At 45.4% G+C, this 27,773-nt stretch overlaps 1 protein-coding gene and 1 long non-coding RNA gene across 2 annotated transcripts; one reads left to right on the top strand and one right to left on the bottom strand.

Annotated features, from left to right (window-relative positions):
* Positions 1 to 1,894: 1,894 nt before the first annotated feature.
* Positions 1,895 to 26,283, bottom strand: LOC143160609 (dual specificity protein phosphatase 13B-like). The gene is made up of 4 exons (XM_076338462.1): positions 26,080 to 26,283; positions 11,288 to 11,479; positions 10,355 to 10,575; positions 1,895 to 2,327 (listed from the first exon to the last, which is right to left on the bottom strand). Exons 2-4 carry the CDS (start codon positions 11,476 to 11,478, stop codon positions 2,113 to 2,115), a joined length of 627 nt encoding a protein of 208 aa, XP_076194577.1. The 5' UTR covers position 11,479; positions 26,080 to 26,283; the 3' UTR covers positions 1,895 to 2,112.
* Positions 4,420 to 7,795, top strand: LOC143160610 (uncharacterized). Its single transcript, XR_012995419.1, has 5 exons — positions 4,420 to 4,703; positions 5,596 to 5,805; positions 5,884 to 5,996; positions 6,266 to 6,303; positions 7,131 to 7,795. It is a non-coding gene; the product is annotated as an uncharacterized LOC143160610 (long non-coding RNA).
* Positions 26,284 to 27,773: the final 1,490 nt, after the last annotated feature.

The raw sequence follows: 27,773 nt of genomic DNA, 5'->3' as shown, positions 1-27,773 counted from the left end.
GAGAAGAAGCCTCCGCTATACACCTGTAACTGTGACATCCAGCCAGCAGCCCTGCTTTGCGAGTGCCCTGGCTTTCCTGGCAGGCTGCAGCTCCAGCTGGACTTACTGCTCCCAGCTGCAAGTCACGCGTGGCAGGGGAATCTGTGGTTGTCCCTGGCCAGCTGAAATAGTCCCGCGATGGCTAACAGGCCTCAGCTGGGGTAAATTTAGGCTCGGTCACTCAGAGAAGTTGTTCACTTCAAATTCTGCCCTGCAACCACAGATGTTTCCAGATGTGCAACTTGCTGGGAATTATGACCTGTCCTGACGGGCTCAACGCGTGGAGATTTTGGACTGTTGTTTCATTTGCCCCTTGTGCTTTAATATAGTGCCATTTGGCTTGGCATAGGCTAAGTTACAGAGACTTGAAGAGAGTGGTTAGTAAGGCAACTGAAAAGACTACTCACAAACCAGCTTCAGCATGATCTGCAATAAAAAAGGATCCCCAGACAGACCGAGGTGGAGGAGACCCAAGTGCCAGGAGTGGTTCAGCCACCATGCTCACTGAAACCTAATCTCCTTGCTGTGGCAGCCAGTAAGAGGTCTGTGAAAGCTATAACCTCACTGTTTTTTCCATCGTTAGCTATGACCTCCCTTCTGGCCACTTACTCCAGCCTCAAAGGATGGGACCCTTTCTGGAGGGAAGGCCCATCTCTCTGTTCCCTGAGAGGAAATTAATCCGTACCATTGCTTGTGTTTTACTTACTGTGTTTATAAAACTGGAAATGTGACCTGAATTTCTCTATAGGCTCTGCAGGGAAATCATGTTTCCATATTGCATTATGAGAAATACAGTGGAAGTGTGCTATGCTCAGTTAATTTTTTTTTTTAATGTATGAAGGCAAAAGAAACCAGTTTAGAACGAGTATATGCTTCTCTCTTTCTATTCAACATCCATAGTGCTATAAATACAAACTGCAGGGTACTTTCAGAACTGCAAGCCTTTAAGACCTCTCAAGGGAAAACATCACACCAAATTAATCTGCCGTCAAGTGGAAATTCTATATTGTTTGCATTTGCCAATGTTCTGTATGTTGCTGTAATTGTACTGAAGCAAATATCTGCTTCGAGTTCTTCACAAGATTAAATGTGGCCAATTGGGCGTAAAAGAGTAATCGAAATGCAGAGCTGCTGCTTTGGATTTATTAGAGGCATTGCTCATTTTTGCTCTGACACGATGATACTAGGTTCTGGCTTTCCATTAAAACAGGGAAATTTTAGGGAATGTGATTTGGAGCGCTGGGTTGCAAGCCAAGAGGAGGACGTTTCTGTCTGGCACTGCTGCCACCCCGCAGTGCATCGGCGGGCAGTGTGCCCTGAGCGTGCCCCTTGCCTTACGCGTGCAAGGGGACACCTTCCCTCCCTCTGACCAGCGGTGAAGGCTGTCAATAACTCTGCCCCAGGGTGCAGCGTCTGTCTGGGACCTGCAGTATTGGCTCCTGAGGATTTCATGGTCTTAAGTTCTGACTATTTGCCATAGATGTGAAGCTGAAAGGACTTGTGAAGGTCCCAGCAAGAGCCTCCATGGCTTGTAATAGAGAGACCCCAAGGTCTGAGTTGGATCCTGACTAGTATCACCATGCCAGACTAAAGAAGCATGTCGGCTTGCAAAACCTGAAGTCTCGCCCTATGCCAGCTGGACGTGAAATGTTAAAGATTTGCTTAAAAACCTCATGGTTTCTCTTTCTTTTTACTAGTTTAGCCATTTTCCCTCTTGCCATATAAATGCAATTATAAGCAAGTAAAAAGTCTTTTTTTCAAGTTGACTGTGCTGCCTTTTAATTCTGCATGAACACCCAACTGCTCCTTATGCCCTGCCCGACAGGTAGTTAAACAAACAGGCCCAGGTGGGCAAAACTGCCAGTTTGAATCCTTCTTTATTTCATTTTCTTTCAATTAGTGGGCTTATCCAAAAAAAATACATACTGAACTCCTACCAGCTTGCTTATGCTCAGCTGTTTCCCAAAGGAGTTTCTCAGTGCAGCTACAGAACAGTCCTGACGGCATCCTTGCGCTGCGTTCAGTGAGGGCAGCATCTCTTGGTCCGGTGCCAGGAGACATGCCCCCTTGGCACTAGCAGGCCTCTGCTCCTCTGCCTTTCCCTCTTCCTAGCTGGAGGTCCAACTCCCAAAGCTGCTTGAGGAAGCCGGAGTTGGGGCAGATCCCTCTGTGTGAGCGTACAGTCTGAATTGCGTCAGCGAGGGACATATCTTCACAGATCATTAAGAAAGCGAGGACAAGAGTTGCAGATCGGCTGATTCCCATTGCACAATGAACTAGTACTTTGCCTGGAAAAAAGGAGAGAGAGAAATGCAATTATGCTAGGAGGCCAAATGGTGCGGTTTATGGTGCTGGAGCAGGGATGGAAGTGGTGCTGACACTGGGGCTGAGGAAGCAGGCGTGCTCAGCCCTGCAGAGCAGACCTGGTGCCGTGCTGGCTGGGGAGCAATGGGGTTTTTAATGGCTGGGGACAGAAAATTCATAACTGTATTGCAGGATCCATGATTGTGCTTGTTTGGGCTTAGCTGTCAGCCTGATGGCAAGCCCTTAGCCCTCCTGCCCAGCTAGTTTGTCCATGGTGTCCCTGCTTGCTCACATGTGGTTTTGGGAGCGATGTACTTGCTGGCGAAGCTTCAAGCCTTCATACTTGAAGAGCACGCTATGGGAAGCAGCCTTGGTGGGTTGCTTACTACCAGAGGGCCTGGAAACTTGGGATTTCAAATGTGCAATGCTCAGGAGTGCTCACTGTTATTACAAGAAGGCTCCTGGTTTTCCACAAGCTCTTTTTTCTTCTTTGCTTAGGGCAGTAACGCTTTCCGAAGGTGCTGACTGCTGCCCAGACCTTGTTGGAAGTGTGTTGGAAAATGGGTGTTACCAGTAAGAACAACGGCCTGTTTGTACATGCTATTTGCACCAGCTTACTTATGGTTTTTTTATTTCTCTTGCCTACCCTGTACATCTGTAGTCACTGTTCTTCCCTAATGCCTTCATCTTCCCTCTGTGTTGGGTGATCACTAGAAAAATGGTTTATGAACTGTTTTGACTTCCCCAGAGATTTCAATGTGAGGTGTGCATCTAAAAGACGTGTAGATGAGGCGCTTAGGGACACGGTTTAGTGGGCATGGTGGTGTTGGGTCGACGGTTGGACTCAATGATCTTAGAGGTCTTTTCCAACCTTTATGATTCTATGATTCTATGATTAAGAGTTCATTAAGAGTAATATCGTGAGTCCTTCCACGTTGCTGTAAGCGAGCCTCAGGGAAGACCTTCCAGGGATCCAGGAGCGTAGCTCCCTCCTTCCCTCTGCTCTGCTTTCGGTTTCTCTGCTGTGATCACTGATGGAAGCAGCCAGAGAAACGCAATTCTGTATCACGACTGCTTCCCAGGTTTCTAATGTGTGTCTTTGACCCATGCTGGAAGGAGATAAACACATTTTTTTAAATAGTCTTATGTGAAACTAAGGGAAATTTTGTCAAAAGGATTGCTTTCAGATGGAAAAATTCAAGTTTGTAGTCCTTTCCCTCTGGATGTGAGCGAAGAGTTCATTCTGGAATCTGAAAACCTACATCTTGTAAATATTGTAAAATGCTTCAACTTTCACAAAAATGGTATGATTTGATGAGAAAATTTTAATTGGGGGAAAAAATGTTCTGTTTTTCTACTCAATTATAGCCACGCCTGAAAATTTTCAAACTCTCTTGTCCTTTGCTGCAGTCAGATCTAGTCTTTTCACAGAGACCATGGCTCTGCAATTGGGCATTATTGAAGTAACCAGTGATTAGAATCAGATTTGAACTTCTGACCACCTAAGGGACAGCTCTGTCTCCCTTTAAGGCAGCTAAAAAGATGTTGTATTTTTAGCATGAAAATTTCAGAACACTTCTTCACTGGGCAGCTTCATAAGTTTGAAATGAAATATTTTCTGCATTTTTTTTTTTAGACTGTCACATTTGTAGTCTCTTGTTTACTAATTGTATAGCTCTACAAAAATGCAATTTAACAACAATACCATTTATATCCAGAAAAAGATGAAAATCAGTAAAAACAATCCTGTGTTGCTTTTTTTTCCTTTGGAGATGGAATAAAGTATCTCATGCTGCTTCTCTGTAAAATGTAAGGAGGGGTGGAAAGAACGGACAGCTTTTCAGGGCTAGTTCCTTGTTTTGTTTGTGCTTACGGCATCTTAATTTCTCTATTACCAGGGAGCGAGACAAAAATATCCTTGTTGGATGATGAGCCTAGATCCAGCCAAAAACCTCAGACTGATTGCCCCCATCTCCCCGGGTGTTAATTCTGGGTACTTTGTGCACAGCTTTTCATCTTAAATCCCATTTTGTTTGTGACAGCGTATTTATTTAGCAACCGTTCCAGTTCTGACTAATGATGATGGCACAGCCACATGCTCGGAGAGCGCGAGCACGTGTCGTAAAAACCTGCTCTGGCCAGCAGGTTGAGAGAAGTGTTGAATTCCACAATGTATGTGACACAGCCACCTTTCATTATCCTGGCATGAGAAATCTGAGCTCAGCCCTAAAGATAGACAGGTCTTCAGTAGAAATAAAGGGACAAATACAGTCTCCAAGGAAGCGGCGAAAACAGCTCTGGTGACAGCAGACTTGGACTGGGCATCGAAACCTTTGGGGGAAGGAAGAGGTTTTTCCAATGTAATGTCAGTTTTTCAGAATTAGAAGATCAAGTGATTTCTATTTGTGTTTTCCCGTTCGGATACAGCTTCACAGAATTTATTGAGATACTGATGCCGTTATTCAAGTTAAATGACATCTATCTGTCAATTCCACTAACTCCATGGGGATTCTTGGAAGTGAAGTCCTACTTTTTATGGGAATATGGAGAAATGCTTTGCACCCCTGCTTAAAACAGAATGCTAATTTGAATTTTCACTAGACTTTTTCTTTTTTTCAATGTGCTGCACTAGCATCATTAGCCTGCGCACCAATCTTGTGGGATACGTATGCTGTATTAGCTTCCCCAGAGGAGGCACGTGAGACCCAAATAACGCAGCTCTGAGATTTTCAGAGGAACGTAAAGGAGTCAGGAGCACAATGTCTCTTTGAGAAATACTGCGAATAGGGCTAAATCCAAAAGGTCTTTGGAAAATCCATGCTTCAGTAGTTTGCAGTAGGCATAACTGCAGCGTAGTGGCAGGGACTGGGGAAATCCAGACACTCACCCTAATGCACACCCCAGATAACAGAAGCCAGGGAACAGCAAGTTCTGAAAAATTTTCTTGGAACCAGAACAGCTTTCTCTTTTTTTTTTTTTTTTTGTCTGAAAATTTCTAAGCTACCAGCACTCTACAACTAAAAGAAAAAGAAATTATGTTTATGGTTTGAACTGCACCAGGAGGGGGAAAAACAAACAAAAAAAAAACCCAAAAGAGATGGCCTTGATGTTGGATTTGATTTTTCAATCACTAAATATTTTGAAATTCAATCTAAATTTGGCCAGAAATTGGATGGGGGACAGCAGACTTGCTGTTATGAACCTCATTTCTGTAAAATTGTTCTTGGGTCCATTTTTTTTTTCCCCACCCAGATGGAGTCTTCTGCTTTGGAAAATGCTCAGCCCCACCTGCAGTCTGGAACTGAAGACTGAGCTGAGCACAGTTGATGGATGCTGCCATTAAATATTGCTTGATGTGTCTTTGTTGGGGGCACAGAAAGTAGAACAAATTCCAGACTCCTGCTTGTACAGGCTGGCTCTCTACCGTTTTATATCTAACTCCGTGTCTGAGAGGAGGAGCTGGTGAGTAAGAACACACTGAATTTTCTTCTCTGCTTCTCTGGCTTATCTGCACTTCAAAAGAGTCCTCCTACCTCCTAGATCAGCAACTAGCTTTAGAAGGTGTCTCAGCAAAAACCTGGACAAGCCCCAACTACTGACCTTGGACCTAATCTGCATGGCTCTCTAATACACTTGTTCCCATGAGGATGCAGGTATGTTATGTCTTTTACATGTGCAATATCTATTCCACGTTGTTAGCCTTTGTTTCACCACGCACAGAGGTTACGATAAATGCTGGTACACTGACAATAAAATGACTGTTTGTTGCAGATAAATCAGTCATGTGAAATGATTTAATTAACGTAAAATTGCTCTGAAGAAAGCAGATTTGAATTTACTATGTGATTATTTGTAGCAAACAAATTGAATGTTAAACTTGAGTCAGGAAACAAACTGTGTTGCTGTTTGGTTCTGTTTACAGGCTCAGACCCTTGTCTCTTAGCAGTAGCTGTAAATGGGGTAAGTGACACTCGGAACCCACCGTGATATACTGCATTTGAATAGCACCTGAAGCATGTCTGCACCATGTGGGCTGACTGCAGCGGTCTCGATAAAAGCATGTTGCGTCAGCCTCTCGCGGGAGGCGGCCGAGATGCCCCGTCCCAGCGCCGAGGCTTGGATTTCCGGGCGGCTGCTGGACCACAGCCTGGGAAAGCAGCGTTCGCAGAGGCAGTCGTGGTGCATGCCCCTGTCATGGGGTGGGCAAGGAGGTTATAACCAGATCTTCTGTACCACAGAATCCGTGCCACAAGCCGACATTCTCCAGATCTGCCTTCCCCACCCTTGTTTGTTTTAACATACAGTGCAAAGAGAAATTGGACTGATCCCACGTTAGAGGGCCATGTTGCAACCTTCTCTCTGAGCGTGTAACAGGATCCCGTAGGAATAATGGGATTAACTGAGGAGAAGTGGGGGCACTTAGCTTCTGGCATTATTAAATCTTGCAATCCTTATTTGAAATGTTGCACCGCACATCTCAAGCTACTTTTTGCAGAGGCAGACAATAACTGTCATCTGGCTGGGATTTGTGCAGAACAATAACACTTGGTTTTTAACAACGGATTATGGATATTATATCCAGCTCATGCCTGCTGTAACTCTACTGACATCAAAGGGTTTGCACTAGGGATGAAGTTTGCACATTCAACTTTGTTGGCCAAATCCAAGTTGGGAAATTCAATGTTGTTGAACAAATTAGTCATTAAAACACATAATATCTTATTGTCCTTTTGCTACTCATCATTAACTGAGCTAAATGTCCTGAACTAGCCCTTGCTTTCTTGCAGGATGGATTCAATTTGGCTTAAGACCAGGCTCCAGACTGTCACCCGGAGTGAAGGCCCCAGCTGCCCTCGCTCCATTGAATCCAGCAGAATTATGCTGCTCACCAGGAGGAGAGCTCAGCTGGGCTAGCGGGCCCCAGGGGCTCTTCCCACTCCACCGTGGTTTTCCCCATCTCCCGTTACGTTTTAGCCACCATCCTGTAGGCAGGTGCAGGATCAATTGTCTATTTCTTGATTAATCAAGTGTCTATTTTGTCACAGCTGAAAATAGCAAGAAGCCTACGGAGAGCTTTAAATGGTGGCGTGTCCCTTCTTCCCACGCCTCCTGGAACAGGTAAGGGCTGTCATCTGCTGGAGAGTGGGAGATGAAACTGATGTATGTAATGCACCTACGGCAGAGTCAAGACAGAGGACCCTTTTCTCCTAAGTTTAAGCTTCTTTCATCATCACCACCACCACCAAGAAGAAGGCAGGAGAGGGAGCCTAGCTTTTCATTTTCTCTAGCGAAGTGGAAGAAGGGAAATGCCTTTCAGAGGGTTTGCCATTTCAGGAAGTTAATGGGTGATTTTAACCTGCCTATTTTAAACATGTTCGGAGGTCAATAAAAGGAGAAGCTCTCTGCTTGGGAACCTTTCTCTCTGCACAGTGTTAGCTTAATAGTTTTCATGGCATGCTTTCATCTGCGCTCTCAAGTTCTCTTTCCCCTCCCTCTTCTGCTAGACTTTACCAAACCCTGCTGATTTACGCTTAGGTTTAGCTGCGCTCCAGGAAAATGCAAATTGTACGGATGGCCTTGCAAAGGGGCAAGACTGATATTCAAGGTGTTGCCCCTTGAGCACGAGCATGAGGGAGAAGGCCAGTACTTCCCTGACACCATGTTTTTCCTTGCGGAGAAGGGAGCAGATTATGCATCTGCTTGCTCTTGGCTAAGCCTTCCCAAACAGCTCTGTTATGCAGGCACAGGAACAGCAGGGCTGTGCTGAAGGAAAGGCAGCCAAGGAAGCAGGGTTCATAAAATAACGCTTATATGGCATGGCTGCAATAGTAGCACCCGTATTTCTTAATCTGTACGACAAAGACGATGAAGGAAGTCATTCAGGGTGTGATGCAGCCATTGACCGCTGGGACAGGAATAGCTCCCAATTAGCAGTATGTGAGTGCACGCTCCCCTGCTTCCTTTTGCTCATGCTCTGACATCCAGGTTTGAAGAAATTGCCTTAAAAATAAATTCCTTACATCACCAAAGACACATTCTGTTCAGCTAAGGTAGAAATCTGGAATAAATCTGACCATGCCGTTTTCTGGACTTCTGGTGTAAAGCATCAGAATTTTTCTTTCAAGCATGACAGGAGTAACAGTTCTTACTTAATTCTAATGAGTATTTGATTCATAGTTTTAAATATGTTTGTGCCTCATATAGTCTTAATTTTGACTTATCCTCCCAGGTGAAAAAGATAATTTAATTCCATTAAAAAAAAAAATGTTGAATTTGCTTGTAATAGTTAAGCAGCAGTCTTAAATGACTTCTCAATCAAACAGAAGTATCTCATTACACCCTGAGTTTAATATGAACAGGCCTCTTGTCACCTGGTATAATTTTTTGTTCAGCATCACTGCTTATAATAAATGCCGTTTTTCCTCTTCTTCTAAATGATGTGAGTAACAATCCCCTCCCTGTCTCACCCCCGCACAGGTCATGGGTATTTAGCTGCTAAATTTCTGTACCTCAGGAAATTATGCTTCCAGAACATCTTGTTTATATATTTTCTAAACTGTTGCACTTTCTTTAAAATGATGAATGTCAGCAACAGCTGGACTGTATATGATTGAATTTCACCTTGTCTCCATTCCCAGAACCCTGCTTCCATATGGAGTTTAGTAAAGCAATACCTAAAAGCATGGGAGCAGGGATAAATATGCACTCTAGACACGATGAGTTCATTGTGTTTGCCATGAGCCCTAACTTGTTCTGCATTCATAACTTTCAGTATTTGGGCACGCATCTTGCAAAGCACTGGTTTTGTTTCCTTTTGTGGCTACCATGATTCATCTGTTGTTTTCTGTCTTTTGTCAATTGATTTGGAACTTTTTTTAACACACGCATGAAAAGATTTTTCGGATCTTACCTTTCTCTGGAGCACTACCAATAATGACTTCGATTGCAAATAGCGTATGCTGTAGTAGAAATGGGTGCAGATCCAAATTCCCCAGGTATGTCAGTGGTTTTGAAATCCAAATGCAGCCCTCAGTTTCACAAAGGCAAATACTTTCTAACAGGATGGATCAAGCCCTCCAAACAGCAGTAAACACTGAGGTATCTAGCCCGGAGGTGCGCTATTTTCAGTTACTGTGTCTCCCTTTCCTAGATTGTACGGTGTAGAACAGATCTACTAGCTGCCTATGATTAAGCTGGGTAGTTAGTATTTTAGGACCTTCATTGATATTAAAGCTCACCATGATGCAAGCAAAACAGTTTGAGTGTGTAACTGTTCTCTTGATAAATCACTTACTTTTGAGTGGGTATCTGTACAGTTTTGTGGCTAGTGGAGACTTGCTTTTGTGAAGGTTTGTCCTTGATAGTAATGATCCCCCACTAACCCCAGGCCTCTGGCATTGTACCTGGCCTGTGTTTAGTGAATCCAAGGATTTTGCGGGTTATCTTCCTATTTCAAGGTTATAGTCCTTCTAGCAACAGCATGGCATTATCTCTCAGCTGGTGGCGTTGCTTAGGTTCTCTTCTACAGAATTGCTTCCCAGCAAGTTCCTCCCTATCCTGTGTTTGTAGGACTTGCACAGATTGTAGCTTTATACTTGATTCTTCTTACTCAAATGTGATGCTTGCTCTTGTCTTTTTACCCCATCCCAGCTTTTATTTTAAACCCCATCGCTAATTTGAAAAGATCAAGTGTATGTGCCTCCTTCCAGGTCAGCGTGTCCCTATAGGTAATAAGGGATACTTGCTATTTTGTCTTTTGCTAATGAATAGCGCTAGGCATAGGGAAAACCCCTTTGAAAGCCTGTTCAGCACATGCTGCCCTATTTCAGGGGAACGGGGAACTCCCACTCACTGTGGGAGTTCAGGAGGCAGGCGTGACGCTACTTGGTTTGGGTATCTCCATTCTTACCCACATCTGCAGGTGGTTGGTTTATGCCAAATACTGTTTGATAACTTGCCCTACTTGGCTCCTATGCAGACGGTATGCAACCTGCACAGATGGTCTAGTTACCTCTTGGGGAATTCAGTGCTGCTTTTATGTATTGAGCGACTGGGTAGAAGTAAATGCTGAGATCAAAGTTTGGGTTGTCCTCTGCTTCTACTCCGTAGTAATCCACAGGCAGGTCTTTGTAGAACTTGGGTCCGGTGTCAATGTGAAATCGCCCGGCAGCGGCATTCACAACGTGGGAGATGCCCATTCGGCTCAGCTGCGCTTTGTCACGAGCGATGTACCTGGAAGAAGGACGGGAGGTTATATTCGCCTGCTGCATGACAACGTGGGGTAGAACATGCTGCTGATGGTTGCAGCATGCAACTTCAACTGCATGAAGTTGTAGTGGCTATTTTCTGTTAGGTTGACCAGGTATAAAACGTCCACCAAAATGCTTCAAGACAGAAGTGGCTCGTTAAGAAACTGACTTTTACGTTTCCTGCATTTTTTTCCCCTAACATCAGTTTAGGTGGTTGTTCTCAACTGACAAAAAATAAAAAGGTGGTGGTGATGACGATATCTCCGCACAAGCCAAGAGTTTTCTGGTTTGCTTTCTCACCAAGTCACCTCTGCTGAGCATCCATCAGTTCAGGGGACTGATGCCATCTGGCAACGTGAGGAGAACATGAGGTTGATCTTGTTTTACCTAGCTCTGGCGTGACCGCCTGCAGTACTGATGCCATGGCCCCACCAGGCTGTTGCAGTGTGGGACTCCTGTACTAATGCAGGAGGAGAAATCAGGAGGGCGAATATTCTTTTGGGATACTTAGGATGCCTTTTCTCTATGCTTACAGCATCCAAAGCACAGTTCAGCCTTGCTCAACACTTAGACTTATTGTGAGGCACCAAACTCATGCCTAGCTCTCTCTTTAAATAAAGAGTAGATGATTTCAGCGGGTATAGGGTGGGGGCTAAGAGTTGCATTAACACCTTCAACCCTTCCTTCTTTCTTACACGTCTCCCACGTAAAGGTTTGGCCAGACTTCGTCCACGTGCCCCGTGGGGTGTGCATACGTCCAAAGCAGGCGCCGCAGCTCCTCCAGGGACGGTGTTTCGGCACTGCTCTGGCTGCCAGGTGTCCGGCTTGAGGCACTTCTTATCTTGGGGCGCAGTAAGTCCCCGCCGCACAGGGAGTCCCAGGCCATCCTGAAAGGTGGAGGGCAGACATTCACCACCAGCCAGAGACATTTCTGAGTTGCCCTCTCTTCTTCTCACCCTCCCTTACCCCTTCACAAAGCTTGCCCACAGTTACAGCAGTAAGCTCTTTGGGGCAGAGATTGTCTTTTTCTCACGTGTTTATATATTTATCACAGCAGAGGCCATGACTGGACTTGGGAATACTGTTGAAATCTAAACGACGACAGTCCAGCGGCTCCCATAGTCACATGTTGTGGTTCAGACAATGATTTTGAAGCCTGTGCTTCTTAAATAAAATTTTATATTATTATGGCAAATTGGAAGCTAAAGCTTTTTCAAACTACTAGGCTCAGGGCCTCAGCAGGCTTATTTTGACCTGACTACTCAACCCTTCTTTCTAGGTATGTCAAACAGTCAATTAAAACTTCATGATTATATTTTTAAAGGTTTTTTCATAGTCGTATGAACTTTCCCATTTCCTATTTGGAATTCTAGACACTATTACTACCGCAGTGAAACAGACCGGTCCTCGATATGCCAGCACGAGAGTTCTGCTTTCGAATGGAAAGACGTAACGCTACGGAAAATGTATTGTGTAAACGTAGCTACACAGTGGGTATAGAAACTAGTTAGTAATTTGGTATGCTGAGCTTTTCCTTTAACCACATAACTAGGACTTGCTTATATATACTTTATCTGATTTGTCTTTTATAATTTGCTCAACAAACTGAGCTGAGCTGAACAGAATTGGTCATGCAAAATCTTATTCAATGGTTAACCCTTAATTGTCAGCTTCAACAGGGGAAACTCTGTAAGGAGTATTTTGATTCTTTCCAATGGTAGTTGCTGGCCATACTTGTTGTCCGGATGACAAATGTTCATGGTAGAAAGAATCTGCATAAGTGAGTTATAGTGATTCCAGCTGCCATTCAAATGAGCGTTAATATATTTTTTTAATAGGTTGTTTCATGTGCATTCCTCTCCTCTCTGCCCCCTCCAAGAACTGTCCCATTTCTAATCTTGAAGAACTTTAATTACAAGGAGAAACAGTCTTTTTAGGCATCAGTTTATCTCTGGAATTACTCTGTTTCCACGTGATACATTTCTTTTGAAATAGTGGTTCCTTGTGTTAGCTATAGATTTGAACTGTTGGGAGGATTTTTGAAGAGGGGAATAGAAACTCCATTTTTACCAGAGTTAAGTTTTAAGAAATTATTAAAAATATAAATATTTTTCTATGTTCTAAAAATTAGTCAAGTATCTGCATTACAGAGAAACTGGGAACTCTGTCAACTCAGGCAGCTTTAGAACAGAAGCATCTGTCTAGGACATGGATGAAGTTGTAGTCACTGAGTCAAAGTCTTGCTCTGCCACTGACTGCTGAATGTCTTTTGCATAAATGATTAGAGGGGTGGTTTGGGGTAGAACAGTCCAGGACAGAAAACCTGAAACCTTCCATCTTTCTGCTGAACAGCTCTGCCATTTACAAATAGGTTGTATTCATGTTCAAGCACCTCCGTTGACAGTGTCTTTCCAAACACTAACTGTGGTGAAAGGTTTTGCTAGTTTCCCATCAAGGTACTTTCACTAGCCCAAAGTTCACGATTTTGGTGTAATTGTGTTTAAAATTATTTGTCTTTGCATGCACAAAGACAGGGAGTCTGAAGACTAGCCTGCTTTGGGAGCTCGTTGCACCTTTATGTTAACCCATTGTTTTGCTGAAGGAGAAATGGAGCAACTAAGTCCCTGAAATGTCCACAGAAATGAAGGAGGGAAGCAGTGACTGTTGTGTCGGTGTTAGGGCACTGAACCTTGACTAGAAGCCACCCTTCTGCCGTGCACTTGGATGATTTGCCTTGCCACCTAGCTGCCAAGAGGGGCCCTCCCTTCTGTCAGTACACCTTCTTCTGCCACCTTCACAGGCAGCCTTGTCCTCTTGAATACAGTAAGTTTTCACCAAATAATGATGTTCCCAGGATGGTCTCGTATTGTTTGTATTACAAAGAGCTCCACTGTGGAATGTGCTCCCCTCCCAAATGTGCATATCTTCTCCAGTGTCAGCTTTTACTGTGAAAACAAAAGCAGATGTTCTTGCCCATTTTGGATGGCTTTATGCAAGAGGAGGCATGGAGGAATTCCCATACTGGAACGGACATCCCCCATCGATTTTTGATAGCTTCTTTGACGCTGGCCACCCCAGTGCCCATTGCGCCAGGTCTGCCTGGCTACCGCTGGCCTCAGACACCAGCGTGACTTCTCCGATCCCACGCAGGAGGTCTGCAGCAGAAACGGGACTTGCATTTCCTGTGTCCTGACCACAGGGCCATCTGCCCGTTCATTAAATACTTTCAAGAATAACAGCCTCCTCCAATCCTTCCCACCTCATAATATCTGCAGCAAATGTTCCCCTTTTCCGATGTATCTCATTCCTTGCAGCGTGGCTAAAGACCACTCTAGGGCACTTCTCACTCCCTATAAAGTTGCTTTCAACCATTTTGGGTTTTTTTCTTATTTACTACTGCCTGTTATCCCTTCCTCTCACCCTCTCCACTGTATAAATACTTTGATTTTCATATTACCTAGCCTCAGAAGACTGAAGGCTGCTGTCAGCCTTGCTTTCCTAAGCCTCACGGGAGTGGAGAATTACAGGGCACTGCCCAAAAGTCCTGGTAACGTTGCGGTGTTCAGGCTGTCGTTAAGATGGGGAGGGACAGGCAGCAACTCACTCACACGGCTCTTCTGGGAGCTGTGCTTTCCAGGTCCATAACTCCATCCCTGTAACAGCTGGATGGACAACTCTGAAGTATAGCACACCTTAGAAAAACTGCTCCTTCAGAGATTTTTTTTTTTTCTTTTTTTTGGTAAAGTTGTCTTTCTAGAAGGGAACATAACTGCATAGGCTTGGCAAAAGAAGGTGGTGTGCTACGTGGATATCAAAAGTTGTGGAATGATGGTCTTTATAAGATGGGTGTGCTTCTTCAGAATTATCCTAAGATGATTTTCAGCTTGTGCTCACGTTGATCTTGCATTATAGCTAAGGAATTTACTCCTGTTGAAACGCAGACATGAACTGCTGACGCTATGTACAAAACTTATTCCATCTGCATTCTGGTCACATTTGTTCAACTGGAGAACAGCCCCAGTTCATGTAAACTCTATGTCCAGCAAAAACGAAAGATTGGGGCTCAAATTTCAAATGTGAAATAATTGGAACTAACAGGCTGTGAATGATTCAAAAGCAGAGAATTCTCTGTAGGACTATTCAACTAATATATTGAATAATGAATACACTGAAAAAAATAATAGCTTTCCATAGAAAATTTACAGACAGGAAAACAAGGCAATTTTTTCCTGAATAAATGACTGCTCAGTTCTAGCGCCAGTCTAACATTTTAACTCGCTAAATTTATACATGCAAGTGTCATTTACTGAAACGCACATACTTAAAGAAAACAATGCTATGATTAAAATTCTGTGTAATGTTTTATAAGGAGCATGAATAGATTAAAACAAATTAGTGTGAAAGGAAAATGATGATATGTAATAATGTGGTTCTTCATTTTAAAAATATGTTTTTAATGATTCTCAGCTCAATTCCGCTTTATTTGCTTTTTGTAGTGGATCTGTTTCTGTGATGTGTGTCATATGAATGAGAAATACAATTTTAAAATGCCGGTTTCTGAATGACATTCATATGAAATGTTCCTGATCTTTGCCCTACTGGGGTTGTATCGCAGTAATTATTCAATCACATAGGAGAAATTTTACCATTATGTTTAGATTAATTTTGAATTGGTTTGTACTACAACTGTAATTGTATCTGAACTGTGTAATAGAATTTCCTTAATTATGACTAGCAGGAGAATTGCAATCAAAGAGGCCTATCGCACAGCAGACGGTCATTCTGATCATCTAGAGTGACCTAGAGTATGACACAGGCCGTATGTGTCACCACGCCACGCCTGCATCTGTAGCCCCCTTTCTGGAAACCCACCAGGGGCTTTGCTGCAGTTGGGCCACAAGAGTGGCCAGGTCAATGGTTCCTTGTTTATGGAATATCCCAGGAAGAAAGGAAAGTGGCCCTGTGAGAGCTCACAGAGAGTATCTCCTTCCTGAACGTTTAGGCTTCCTCTCTTCCCAGCAGTGAGTGCCCCTGTGGCCTGCGTATACTGTGGATGCTTTGGTTGTTTTTCAGTTAATTCAGTGACTCCAGCTTTAGCTGCAACATAATTAGTGCTGTTCAGTGCCGTGCTGAGGAGAGGGCCTTTAGAGATGGGTATCCCTTGACAGGTGTCTCAGTCCTTGGGAGCATGTGCCACCTTTTATCCAGTTTCTCCAACGCCATAGTATTTAATTAAATAAGAACAAACTCAAAAGTCAGTGTAATTTGACAATTTGGCATTGCATTGGTACGAGATCAGGCTGAGAGGATGGTGTGAAGGCTGAGATGGGGCGACACAAAACCCTGCAGTACGATGCTGTGGAAAGTCAGGAGGAAAAAACAACTCTTGTGTCTAGGATATTTAGTAGAAAGCCTTTATATTCTCCGATTTTCCCTGTGTTTTCCCATGCCAAGATACAGGAGGGTTTTGAGTATAATATAAGGATGTCAATGCTCTCATTTCAATGATGTAATGAATATTTTAATCAACCCAGGCATTCCATTGGCTTTTGTGTATGGGTAGAACATAGCCATTTTCCTCTGGCTTCAGTAAAAATATTTCTGATCTTTTAAATCCTGAGAACTAAGTGCTCTACGTCCTGTTTTTTCTCAAGCTGGTATGTGCTGTAACCTTGTCATCTCAGTGAAGATATCAGTCTGACTGCACTTCAGATGGACTGTTTGATTTGTGGTGGTAAAAGACCAGGCTGAAGCCCAGGGCTTGGCCAAAGTAGGTCGTGGCAAGTTCATGCCTATCGCGTATTCAAAAGTCATAAATGTTTCTCAGAAAGCCTATCCCTTGGAAAGATTCCTCCAAGATAACATATGTTTGAGAGAGGGTTTTGTGTTGCTACATCTCCACACAAACGACAAGTATTACTGTCATCATTCTTTCTTCCTTGGTGTTTAACCCGATAGTCTCGCTGGAGCCGTAATTTATCAATTGCTAGGAGCGCTACAGGATATAGATGGTATGAATCAAATACAGTGATGACTGAGGTAGGGCTGGCAGCACTTGAAAGCTGAGATAGAGGCGGTTTCCAGGGAGGCACGAGGTATTTGAGTAGCCAACTGTTTGTAAGAAAATCTCTCCAGCAGCTGGAGGATGTAATCCGAACAGCACTTCCAAATTTAGTAGAGGCTTCCAGACCCACAACTTTAACCCAGCTACACGTTTAGGGTAAGTCACTTGGTGTGACTTGGCAAAATCCATTTAGAGGGCCTCGCTCTCAACAGACCACGCAGAGCCTATGCTGAGGAGCAGACTAGCTAAATTAATCTCTGTATTGGACAGCTTTGAGCAGCACAAGGAAGAGGTAAAACTTCTGATGTCTGGTTTTTTTTCCCCTCAGTATTGCGTTGGTACCAAATTTTCTGTCCTAACTGGAGAGGGATCGTGACACCTCTCCTCTGTCCAAGTAGAACTCTTCTCCATGTGACATCCAGGGAAGTCAGCAGCGACATTTCTGATGCAAAGCACTGCTCAAGTGTAAGGAAGAAATTAATCAACCCATCCTGTTTCTCAACTATGCTGGATTTACCACAGCTTCCACTGATGTTATGGGCTGCCAGGCCTCAGAAGCCTCAAAAATGTCCTATTTTTTCATAGCAAGTCTGTGGGCCAGCCAACAGGGCTCAGACCTGATGGTCTTGACTGTTTCAGGATGTACATCAGCATGCAGGCCCCGAGGCAGGGTGGCCTCGTTTTTGTCTGTAACTGTAGTATAAAATATTCTCTTGTCATCAGCTGGTTAGTACACTTCTATTTACCAACCGCGTGTGTGGTTCCTGACGGTGGCTAGACAGAAACAGCCATCCTTTCATGTGCAGCAATGTTGTGCCAAATGTGCAAAACCTGGCCACCTTCTGATTTTGCTAATTTTTCTGGGTCTTGCATGTATATTTATTTTATTCTTCAGCTACAGGAAATCATCTCTGTAGAGATATTGCCCACACTGCAGCTTTGACTAGATAAAAGAGAAGTGGAAAAATATGGGCAGCTGAATGGATTTTCCCTGACCCACCCCTTCCTCATGGAATGCAAAACCAAGGGTTTTCTGGACACAGTTGCATTTTTGTAATATCAGTGGGATCCCAACCATCTTTCTGAGTCAGGACAGAGGCAGGGGCAGAGTCTGCACCAGGCAGGGGTGGGCACGTGGAGTATGCTTTACAGAAACCATGGCTGGTAGGTAGCACCACCAAAAGGATTGCAGAGATAAGAGGAGACAGCTCATCCACCCCAAGCTTTTCTGTGGCTTCTTCACTACTGAAGCTTGGGTATATCTTGTTGCTGAATTGGACCTTTTATTTACTAGTTACAAATTTTACATGCCATTTTAATAGTGTGCATTGTAACTATTTAAAGCTGCGCATTAAACAGGCCCAGACACTGTTAACAATCTGCATGTTACGATATATTTTTTTGTAACTGCTTGTTATAGCATCAGCTATTAAGAATTTATTACTAGTGCATTTTAGGTGGTGTTTTACAGTCATTTAATTACAGCCATCTAGCAATCATTACATAAATATGCATCAAGAGCAAGAACCCCAATGTAAGGTGACCCGAAAGGCTTTTACCTGCCAAGACCAGAGTTCAGGCCCTCAGGTGGCAATGATGTCATCGGCATATGCAGGGAAATACAAACATTTAAAGCTGTGCAGGGAGCTGTGTTCCTCCCGACGCTAGGTGTTCATGAAGTCACCAGCTGGAGCGAGAGCACTGTAGAGCTCTAAGGACCTGAACTTGGCTCTTGGCAAGCAAGCAAAGGGAAGTCGGTTCCCCTCCAGCCCTAGTCCTAGCAAAGATGCAGGGCTTTTGGCTGTGAGCGCAGAAGTTCAGCTGCAAAATTGGGCCCTCTGGAGCCCCTTAGTACTCCCGTGCTCTCAGCTGCCAAGTGCATCCTTATACCCATTAACCCAACCTGATCTGGTAGAGAATCAGACACACTGCATATGACCCAAAGACGGTAGCTGGTCCAAAATGCATCTACTACATCTCCACGGTATCTGTCACTGCAACAGCATGCCCATATTTGAGTCTCTCTAGCTCCCTGCCAGGCTACCGCTCCTAGATCAAACGTCATTGCTAGTTTCTTCTGCAATGGACTTCAGCCATCGGACTTGACTGATGATCGGTTCTGACAGCCTGTAACTTCTTCCTCCATTCAGTTCTGATATTTTTCACTCCCTCTTGAGAAAACAAAAATCCCAATCTGCAGTATTGTAGCACTAAACACTCTTGGACATGCTACATTCATGAGACACTCTTGCTATCCCTATGCTCCCACTTGAAGACAAGCTTGCGTAAAATTCAGTTCTTCCTGTGTAAGGCTGGCTCTTCTCCTGTGTGCAAGGGTTGTTACATCGTTTTATCTCTATTGCCTCCAGCAATGACTTGTCCAAGGTGAAAGCTGGTACACTCTGAATGGATAAACTCTGTTTTTTCTTCTGGAAGCACCCTCAGAAGATTACTGAAAAACTCCAAGGATTAAACATTTCTGAAAGGCAGGCTGGCAAGTTGATGCAGGTTGCTGTAAATCAGGAGTAATGTGTGCCACTTGAATTTCCACTTGGAGCTGCCAGTAACCAGCTGGGTTATGGTTATGGTTATGTCAGCTGTCTGGCTGACACTGGTGTTTTGGTACAACCGTTCCAAAGCCTTCACCCTCCCTGAACAACACAAATCCTAGTTGCTTTTTCATGACTTTTAGTAATGCTCTACCAATATTTGCAGTCTGCAGTTGCAGAAAGCATGTGGTGCTCTCATTACTGGATGATGTTAGTACAGCATGACCCTGCGGAGAGGTACAAGCCTTGGGTTTATTCACAGATTGCCTGAAATGTGCTGAGTCTATTCCTCTGAAGCAGATCCAGTGGACTGGAGGCTCACATTTGCGGTGATGCATTTCAACCTCAGCACTGTCGCTGCGTGAGAGGCAGAGCCTGTTAGTGCTGTACACCGCAGGGTACGTTCTCTGCTCCCTCTCTGTGGCTGTTTGGGGTGAAACTGCAACTGCCAAGCAGCCCGACTGCTACGCTCTTTTGCATGCTGTCTACTTCGTAAGGGGCGTCGATCCGGACATCTCACTCCTAACTGAACACAACACGAGAAAGCCACAGATGGGTTGCTGGGCACACTGCACCTAGCCTAATGGAAGAAAGACAAAGTGTCACTTGGGTATTGTCTCCAGTCTTTCAGCCATGGTTTTACTCTTCAGGCTTACTCCGTGTTGCATACTCTTAATCTAGCCTGATCTAATTTTCCCAGGTCACCTCCAAAATGCTCTGAGGCAGAAGTCATGTTTGTTTCTTGCTTCAGCAATAACTGTTCAGAGGCCAAGGATGTCCTTGCACAGACCCCCAGTTGTAATGCAGTCCCTTAGGTTGATGTCCTGTGCCCCCACCAGAGTTTAGCAGGCCACATCTGAAGGTGAATGAGGCTGCTTTAACAATAATTGCTTTAACAATAACTAATATAGCAGTGTCCTTGAGCCCAGCACTGGAAACATCAGGCTTCAGAATTCAAAGAATCCCATTACAAATGAATGGTTTCTGCCCCAAGGATTTAACCGAAAGGATGGCACAATGCAAAGCCATTCTCCCCTGTGACCAGCTCTGGTACGTTCTTCTATCTTAAAAACAATATATTGCTCTTTTTTGGGGTCTGTTCTGTTTGGGGGTATTGACAGCTTCACTGCTTTTTGTTCTTGCCCTAGGGTCTCTACCAGCACCACGAAGATAGCTCTGTGCTACCCAACTTACAGGAGACAGCAGACACATATTCCTACGCTGGCGTAGCCAGAGGGCTGAGCAACCTGCAGGGAAGGAAGATGGGAAACAGCAGGAGGTAGGCAGCCGGTTCCCTGGTGTTTCCCGAGCACTGGAATGCAATTTATAGTTATCGCAGCGAGGAAGACACTGCTGTTCTTACCGCACAGGTGGAGATGGTGAAATTAAGTTGGATGATTTTTCTACATCGCTCCACAAGTCTGAGCTGGGAGGCAACCCAAGGGCAGAGTGCTGCCAAACACTTGTAGTGATAGCTGAACCAGGGTGAAGAGTCACCCTCGGGTTTAATTTGGGTCAAAAGCTGTGCTCACTTCCAGTGAGTCAAAGGCAGCTTACATTATGAGGTGAAAGTCATGGTCAAGTTTGGACTTCCATGCTGGGGGACGATGTTTCCTAGGAATGCTTCAGCAAATTTTGGCTTTGGTGCACAAAATAGAATTCAGAACATGCAAAAGCAAACCAAGGACACAGAAACCCTATATCACCATACTGTGCTCCTGATACCCTTCTTTCCGTGCTTGCAAAGTCCTTCTTTAGAGATACCCTAACAAAAAAAATAGCATGATCCCTTATTAAACGCAGTGACATTATGGCTTAAGAACAACCGCATTGTCTTTCTAAGTGTTTCTTCATCTTTCTTTCTTGCTCTCACCCCAGCCTCTCTGATCTGAGACTTTCTAGCAACGTGATAGCCATGGCAGGACTCAGAGAGGTTTAGAAGGCTAGTTCCAGTAGCCTGTATTTCTCACCAGTATCTTCTGGCGGAAAGATAAACCACAGAGCTGATAGCAAGCTCCTGTTGCCCAGGTTTCTGGCTACAGAACTGGGAAGGATAAACACCTCCTTAAGCTCTGTAAGATAGAAATAGAACAAGAGAAAGGAATGGAAATCCTCTCATAATTCAATGGCTAGAAGCAATCCAGCTGTTTTGTTTTATTCCCACCATGATAACTATGGTCAGTCCCAGAGCAGGCTTGGCCACCTGTCACATCAGGTTTGTGAACTAAAGCTTATTGGAATTTGACACGCTTTTGTGTTGGAGCACACTGGTATGGATCAATACAGACTCCTCCTATAGCAGTGACACAACACGTATGCTACCCATGCAGTCCCAGATGCCCCTCATAAATCATTAAAATACTGGCCAGTTCTAATCAGACCCTTTGGGGTATAACGTAATATACTATTTGAGAACTAAAAACAATAAATCAAGTTAGTACAGAGGTCAGACTGAGAGTGAATGGAGCTGAGACCTGCTTGCTGATGTGTGTGTAGTCTAAGAGATGCAATGGAAGGAGATGAAATCCCAAGTCAGCTAAGCAAATTGCTTTCTTCTCATTGTAAAATCTCACTACTAAGTCTGCTGAAGAGAAAAAAAAAATAGGAACTCGTCATATTCTGTAGCACAGCTGATTTGAGGTCTAGAGTTTCCCAGCATTTGTCTTAGCTCTTAGGATTCCAGGTATTTCTAATCATTTGTCCTTTAGGTTAACTCTTACCGTATTTCTAAAACAAACTAGCAGTTAAAAATATGTGCTCCCGAATGTCATAGATCACCTGGTACAAAAAGAACAGAACTCGTTTTCTTCTAGAGCTGGAAACCAATTAACCACTAGCAAAAAAATCATTCAGATCCCATCAGAAGGCAGCTGCTGTGGTTGCACTCTTCAGTCTTGCCTGGGACCCAACAGGTGGCTTTGTGAAGGGGAGGTTGCCTTGCGGTGCCCGAGTGCTGGGAACCAGTAACAGCCTGCACGCTGAGGTGCTGCTGCATAAACCCAAATAACCGATGCCTTCTCTTTGATACAGAAAAGGTTGAGTCCCATCCATGTTTTTCAAGTGTTGCCTGACTCTGAGGACAATGTGGTGTGGGGTATGGCCATGACCAACACGTAGTTTGGCCACCATAAATGTTATCTGGCAAAGAATGATACTAAAGGCTAACTCCCTCATTCATGGTGTATCTGCATGTACCTTTTGCTTCTTACCTTGTATTCAGAAGAGAAATAGCTAATAATTGTTTCTCGTCTTACCTTAAGGCAAGGACAGTTTGTGGCAGAAGGTCCTGCTCTGCATGTACGCTGCAGATGCTCTCAGTACTGCCGTTTAATTCCCCTTGCTTTCCTTGCACTTCTTCCTCAAACCTTTCTTTGTTTGGTCTAAAATGGGCAGAATGTTTTTAAAGCCCGTACAGCAGAGTAGCTTGGCACCTGAGTTTTACCCGTGGAGCGGTATTTCTAGTAGTGGCCTGCAGGGAAGGCTGTCAGAGGCTCCAGTTGTGGTAGCCTCCCTTCAGTCATGAATATCAGAAAAGGGCTCTGCTCTCATCCTGTGAAAGCTGTTGTTATGCCGAGCACAGGCTTTGCTGCGGGGAGGTGCGAGTCGTGTGAACTCTTGGGGTTCATGCTGGTGGCTCTTGAGCTGAAAGGTCTGGAGAGCAGTGCCAGAAGCTGATCTCAGACCTTGTGTTTGGTAATGCAAACCACTAATCCAGAAAGTCACCATAAAACAGTGAACAAAGTCTCTGTGAGACACTGGCAGTAAATAAAAGAGCTAGCGAAAACCAGGGCAGTAAATAACTGGTGGTGAACAGAGTGGAACCTGGCCTGTTTGAACGATGCACCAGCACCTCCAAACCAGGTGCCTGCGTGGGGCAAGGTGGATTAATATTGTGTTTTATTTCTAATTAGACCTAAAGCAAGTTTGAATTTCTTTTAAGCCTGGTGGAGAAATAGTTGAAACGCAGATGGAGACACAATCAGTTTCATCGGAGGTGCAGCACAGCTTGGTGCGGGAACTTAATGAAGATTTGTTGGTCAACAACAATCTCCCAACCCACTTAACGTGCTCTCCATTTAATTTGCTCTGCTATTGTAGTAAATTTGAAGCCCCCGGGTCAGACTCAGCTTTCGCAGCTCTTGTAGTCTCTGCAGTGTCAGCAGGAAGCACGAACCAAAGACTTAGAGCCTGGACTCGAGCAATGTGTATTTCTCCTAATGAAACCCAAAGCCAGGTGAAATTTTTGGGAGAGAGGAAACAGGATATGGAGTCCCTTTGGGGGATGGGGGGTGTTCGTAACACTCCGAAACTTGGCCCACGTTTCTGGTCTCTTCCCTTTCTACTCCACAAAGGGCTTGTAGCATTTTTAGACAAACTTGGATCCATCGTATGTTGTGAGAGAACCTGCTGGGAAATTTGGTGATTCCTGCACTCCAGGGCAGAGGAAATGTGTGTTTCTGCTTTGTGTTTTTAGGAAAGTAGGAAGATGAAATTCAACATAAAACACAGCAGATGGGAATCTCACAGAGACAGACACTGGGAAATGTTTAGACAAGCTTTGTCCCCAGTCCTTGAGCTCAGGATTTAGCAACTAAACCGTAGAGAGACTTCAGAAAGACAATGAAATGCGTTTTGGCTTCAAATACAGTTCCTCCAGAATCCAATGCACGTGAATCTGAAGGCAGAATCTAGCCAGCAGTATGGGGAATAGATGTAATGTGAGAAACTCTCATGCTATATTATTATAGTCTGAATTGTTTCCATCATTTTGGGTTAAGTAATTCCCCACTATCCATCTCTAAAGTGCAAACAGTACAGCCTTGATGTGCCCCAGGGAAAGGAAGCAAACCAGCCTTTGAATCTTTACCCAACCTTACTGCTCATATTTTGCTTTCAGTGAATAACTGTTCAAATCCTTTAATATTTCATTCCCATAAAAATATATTTACCAGGGGTTTTTGTGGCAGCAGTGAGGCTGTGTTTATTATTTTAGGAACACCACACGACTGGCTTTAGAGAAAAGACAAGGCAGGAGCAGAGTGTGCTGCAAATCTATCAGAGAACAGCATGTTTTCCACCTGTTGAGGCAGCAACCACAATAACAGATGCACATAATAATTACCTGTACCTCAAAGGCAGCACCAAGTCCTGCACCTTCTGCTCCCCACCTAGCAGACAGCTTGATAATGGAAGTACAAAAGAGGAGCACCGAAAGAGTAGAGTAGGTACTGCTTTGTGAAGAACGAAAGAGCAACTCTTATTAAAGAGAAACTGGAAGGTGGAAGATGAGAAGGAAAGATCTGAGGCACCATGATGCTGAAAAAAGAGTGCAGCTAAGGAACTCCAGGAGCCTGCCTTATTTTTAGTGGTGGTCAGGTTTTTGCTAATACCTTTTCCAAGACTGCTCTCATTTGTACTCTTAACATCAGAGATAATTTCTACTGATAAATAGGTGCCCCACACACCTACTGGAGCCCACTCCTTCCCAGAGATGGATGGCCCTGCAGTGGCAAGAAGGGCACATACCCCTGTTAGGGTAAGGGCCTCATCTCAGTAAGTGATGCCATGAGTGACCATGACCGTGTGCCAGGGCCCTGTTCCTCTTCCCTTCCCTGCCGCCCGGCACTGGGAGCGTGCTGGAGCTATGCTACCCTTTTGTTTGCAAGTGCACCAGCGCATCTGGTGTAAGGAGAAGGGCTGGGGACGGTACGGGGAGCAGGGATGCGGAGCAGGTGAAACATCTTCAGTCTTTCCTGCTGAAGTGCTGAGGCTTGTGAGGCTCTTTTTCTCCTCTTCCTCTGACTACCAAAAGGAAAGAGGTGACATTCGGCTGGGTGAGGACTCCCAGAGCCCAGACCATATGAGCTTTGGAGTGGCTTGTACCATGGCAGTTCCTTACTTGCAGAAAGGAACAGATCCTTCCTTGCAGGGATTTGCAGGGGAAGGGATTGATCTCAGCCTCGATTTAATCTTGACAGAAGCAGATGATGAGAAGACTGTGTGCTGAGTTGGAGTTTTCCTTTGAATTCCTACGGTGTTGAAGGCAGTGCTATAAATAGACACAGTATCCTTTTTACCCTGGTACAATTCTGTCTCCAGCTCCCCATATAGACAGCAAGTCTGCTGGTAGGTATTTAGCAGGAATTAATTTAACCCAGTCTTCTCTTTCTGTGCTCTTTTACTTTTGCATCCCGATGGCTTCCACAGCCATACAAACATATTTCCTCAATAAAAATGTTCTGAGGAAGGCTGCTGATATTAAAAAATCCCATTTCTGTCTGAAAATTCTATCCCAGTTATAAATAATCCATAGAAGCCCCAAACTATAAAGAGTTAGTATTAAAAAAAAAAAAGGGGGGCAAAATAAATCCCCCCCACCCCCCTCTCAAACTTCTTAATCTTTCATTTCCCCCCCCCCCCCCCCCCCCCCGGTTTTGTTTTTGAGCTGCACACCATTTTATTCACAGTCTATTTCACGTTTTCTCCAGTATAACTGGCTGGCCAGTTTTCTCCCTTCCCAGGAACGACTCTTGCGAACATCAGCTGAGAAGAAGGAAACCCAGACACAGTGTTTCATGGCTATTATCTTAAAGATAGACCTGTAAGAAATTTAAATACAAGCCCCATTGGTATTTAAAAAAAAAACAAACCCCTTGAATTTAAGCATCTTTTCCAGCCTGGCAATCCAGCTGGAAAGCAAACTAGAATTTCACAAACACTCGAGTTTCTGGGTACAACGGCAGAGACGATAATCGGGCCTAGCCCTGCAGTTGTCCCCCTGCTTGCGGAGCTGGCTGTGGTGGAGTTCATGCTGCTCAGTGCGTCTACTGAGTTCACTGCAGGTTGGTTTGTAAACAAGCTTAAAAGTACTTGCCTGGTGGTTGAAGCTCCCGCGCTGAGGTGTCTTGGATTACCTTTGTTTGGGTAATACCGCGTCGCTTCCTCCTAACGTGCCAGCTGCACAACGGTTTTCTAGTCTCCCTGTGTTCGGCTTATTCAAAGTCTATTTTTAATTGTGTTAATTATAAACCATAGTCCCCTACCCTCTTTGGACCTGCCACCATCAGCCAGAGGGAGGCAACTCGAGGGCAGCAGCCGCGGGAGGCCGAGTTTTGACAAGAGGCCGACGGTCAGGCGGTGTGAGCGGAGGTGACCAGGCCGGCCTCGCTGGGGGCCGCGCCGGCTCAGGGCCGGGCACGCCCGCGCTGGCGGCCATATTCGGATTCGCACCGGGGATGTGAACGGCGGTGGGCTGGCCGGGCTGTACCCCGGACACCGGGGCTTTTGCCACGTGCGCTTGTTGGCGGGGCGGTCGCGGTTTACCCCAGATGTGAGCGATTTGGGGGGGGTGTGGGGGGGTGTGACTGGGCTTACCCCCGGCCCACCCACGTTGGCGGGCAGTTGGGGTTCATCCTTGCAGCAGGCGTCAGTGGGGTGGTCGGGTCATAGCCTAGCCGCGTGCATCAGTGCGGGGTTGGGGTTACCCCTGGCACGCGGGGGGGGGTGGGGGGGTGTCGAGTTTTACCCTAGGCGCCGGGGTCTACCTTGGCGGGGCGAGTGCGGGTGAGCTGTGCCCCAGCCTCCCGGGCGGCACAGGGCGCCTGGGGCGTGCCAGGGCGGGCGCGCTCCCGAGCACAGCCCCCCCCCACCCCACCCCGGGCTCCTCCGTTTCCCTCGGGGGTTTGACCCGAATTCGGAACAAAAGGACCGATACGGGGTCGAGGCCCGGGGGCGGCCGGGCAGCGGCCTCCGCTCGGAGCGGCCCCGCCGGGCCACCCCCCCCCCCGCCGCGGTCCCCGCCGCGGGTCCTGCCGGCCGCGGCGCCGCCCGCGCCGGGCCGACGGCGCCACCTGGCGGCGCCAGCCGGGGCCGCGGCTGGCGGGAGGCGGCGGCCGGCGGGGCTCAGCGCGGGCCGGGGCTGCGGGGCTCCGGTCTTTTTTGGGGGGGGGGGGGGGGGAACCGGCGGGGGTTACATCGCAGCGTGAGAAATTGCATTCTGTGTGTTATTCTGCAGCGTTTACAGTCGTTCGTCATCAGAGTCAGGTGCAGGTTTAACGGTTGCACCGACCAGTATTTTAAAAGCGCAGTAAGTTTTTTTTTTTATCGCGTGAAATGCGTTTAATTTGCAGGTACTCTCGTACCCCCAGCGAGTGCATCTTCAGCTGTGCCCTTCTGTCCTGGTTTCGGCAGGGATAGAGTTAATTTACTTCCTAGTAGCTGGTACAGTGTTTTGGATTTAGGATGAGAACAATGTTGGTAACACACTGATGTTTTAGTTGTTGCTAAGCAGTGCTTACACTAGTCAAGGACTTTTCAGCTTCCCATGCTCTACCGACTGAGAAGGCTGGAGGTGCACAAGAAGCTGGGAGGGGGCACAGCCAAACTGGCCAAAGGGACATTCCATACCATGGGACGTCATGCTCAGGACATAAACTGGGGAAAGCTGGCCGGGGGGGGCCGCTGCTCAGGGACTGGCTGGGCATCGGTCGGCGGGTGGTGAGCAATTGTACTGTGCTTCACTTGCTTTGTGTATTATTATTATTATTATTATTATCATCATATTATTAT

The sequence above is a fragment of the Aptenodytes patagonicus genome, chromosome 5 (assembly GCF_965638725.1).
Source record: "Aptenodytes patagonicus chromosome 5, bAptPat1.pri.cur, whole genome shotgun sequence".
NCBI classification, from domain to species: domain Eukaryota; kingdom Metazoa; phylum Chordata; class Aves; order Sphenisciformes; family Spheniscidae; genus Aptenodytes; species Aptenodytes patagonicus.
The sequence above is the reverse complement of the archived record's forward strand: the minus strand, read 5'-3'. Positions and strand labels throughout refer to the sequence as shown.